Below are 852 nucleotides of genomic sequence, written 5' to 3' on the forward strand. Positions count from 1 at the left end.
TCTGTGCAATTTGCTGTATTTTAGGCATTTTCTTAACCAAGAGTCACACATGCAGAATACATGTACATAATGCAGTGTGGTAATAAGTCACAGTACCTTTTACATGAGGTTCATAGTTGAGATAACCAGAGAGGAGGATAGAGATGGAAACAAGGAAAACAATAAAAGACAAAACCAAAGACCGGCGGCCTTTCTTCTTTCTATTAGTGCTGCCTGCGGTGCAATCACCTCCTAAGGAACAGCGATTAGATGGTCTACCGGAGCTGGCTTGACAATAGTTCCAAAATCCATTGAGTCCAATACTCATTCTCCATTGAGTGATATCGATCATTTTCAAAGGCTTGTTTTGGGGGAGCTGGAGCTGAGGTAGATCTAGATACCGCCCAATGGGCGTGTCTGTGTGCATAGCTTGATCCATAGGTACGAAGAAGTTCTCCTACATAGACTATCTCCTACAGTCTTACCTAAAGGAATGGCTGCTCGTGATAATCCTGTAAGTTATATATAATCTGATTGCAGTACATGCTAGAGTGATGAAGAAGTTTCAGGTTTGTAGCCATGCAGGGGCCAACCCCATTCAGTTCTAGAGAAACTCAGCTAAGTCAGCCTGCATGGTGTGATCATAGATATTAGAGTAGGATGGTGTGGTCATACTGAACCAGTCGTCACTTCAAAGTTGCTGCACTCAAGTTCAGTATCAAAATTTCCAAACCTGGCTATGGGCCTTCAGCCTGGTCTATATCAGAACACGTTCCTTTTTGTCTTTCTCATCCTGTGCATGTACTGTATATAGATCAGACACATCAATAGGAGATTGAGTATGATGATGAGACTGACTTTAGTGAATTACAC

At 42.1% G+C, this 852-nt stretch overlaps 1 protein-coding gene across 1 annotated transcript in view; it reads right to left on the minus strand.

Annotated features, from left to right (window-relative positions):
- Positions 1-418, minus strand: part of LOC109588118 (uncharacterized) — a 5,121-nt gene extending 4,703 nt beyond the window's left edge. The window contains exon 1 of the mRNA XM_020004305.1: positions 97-418. Coding sequence (XP_019859864.1) covers positions 97-418 — 322 coding nt within the window. The remainder of the gene's footprint in view (positions 1-96) is intronic.
- Between the last annotated feature and the right edge of the window lie 434 nt (positions 419-852).

The sequence above is a fragment of the Amphimedon queenslandica genome, unplaced genomic scaffold (assembly GCF_000090795.2).
Source record: "Amphimedon queenslandica unplaced genomic scaffold, v1.1 AMPQUscaffold_12282, whole genome shotgun sequence".
Classification (NCBI taxonomy): Eukaryota; Metazoa; Porifera; class Demospongiae; order Haplosclerida; family Niphatidae; genus Amphimedon; species Amphimedon queenslandica.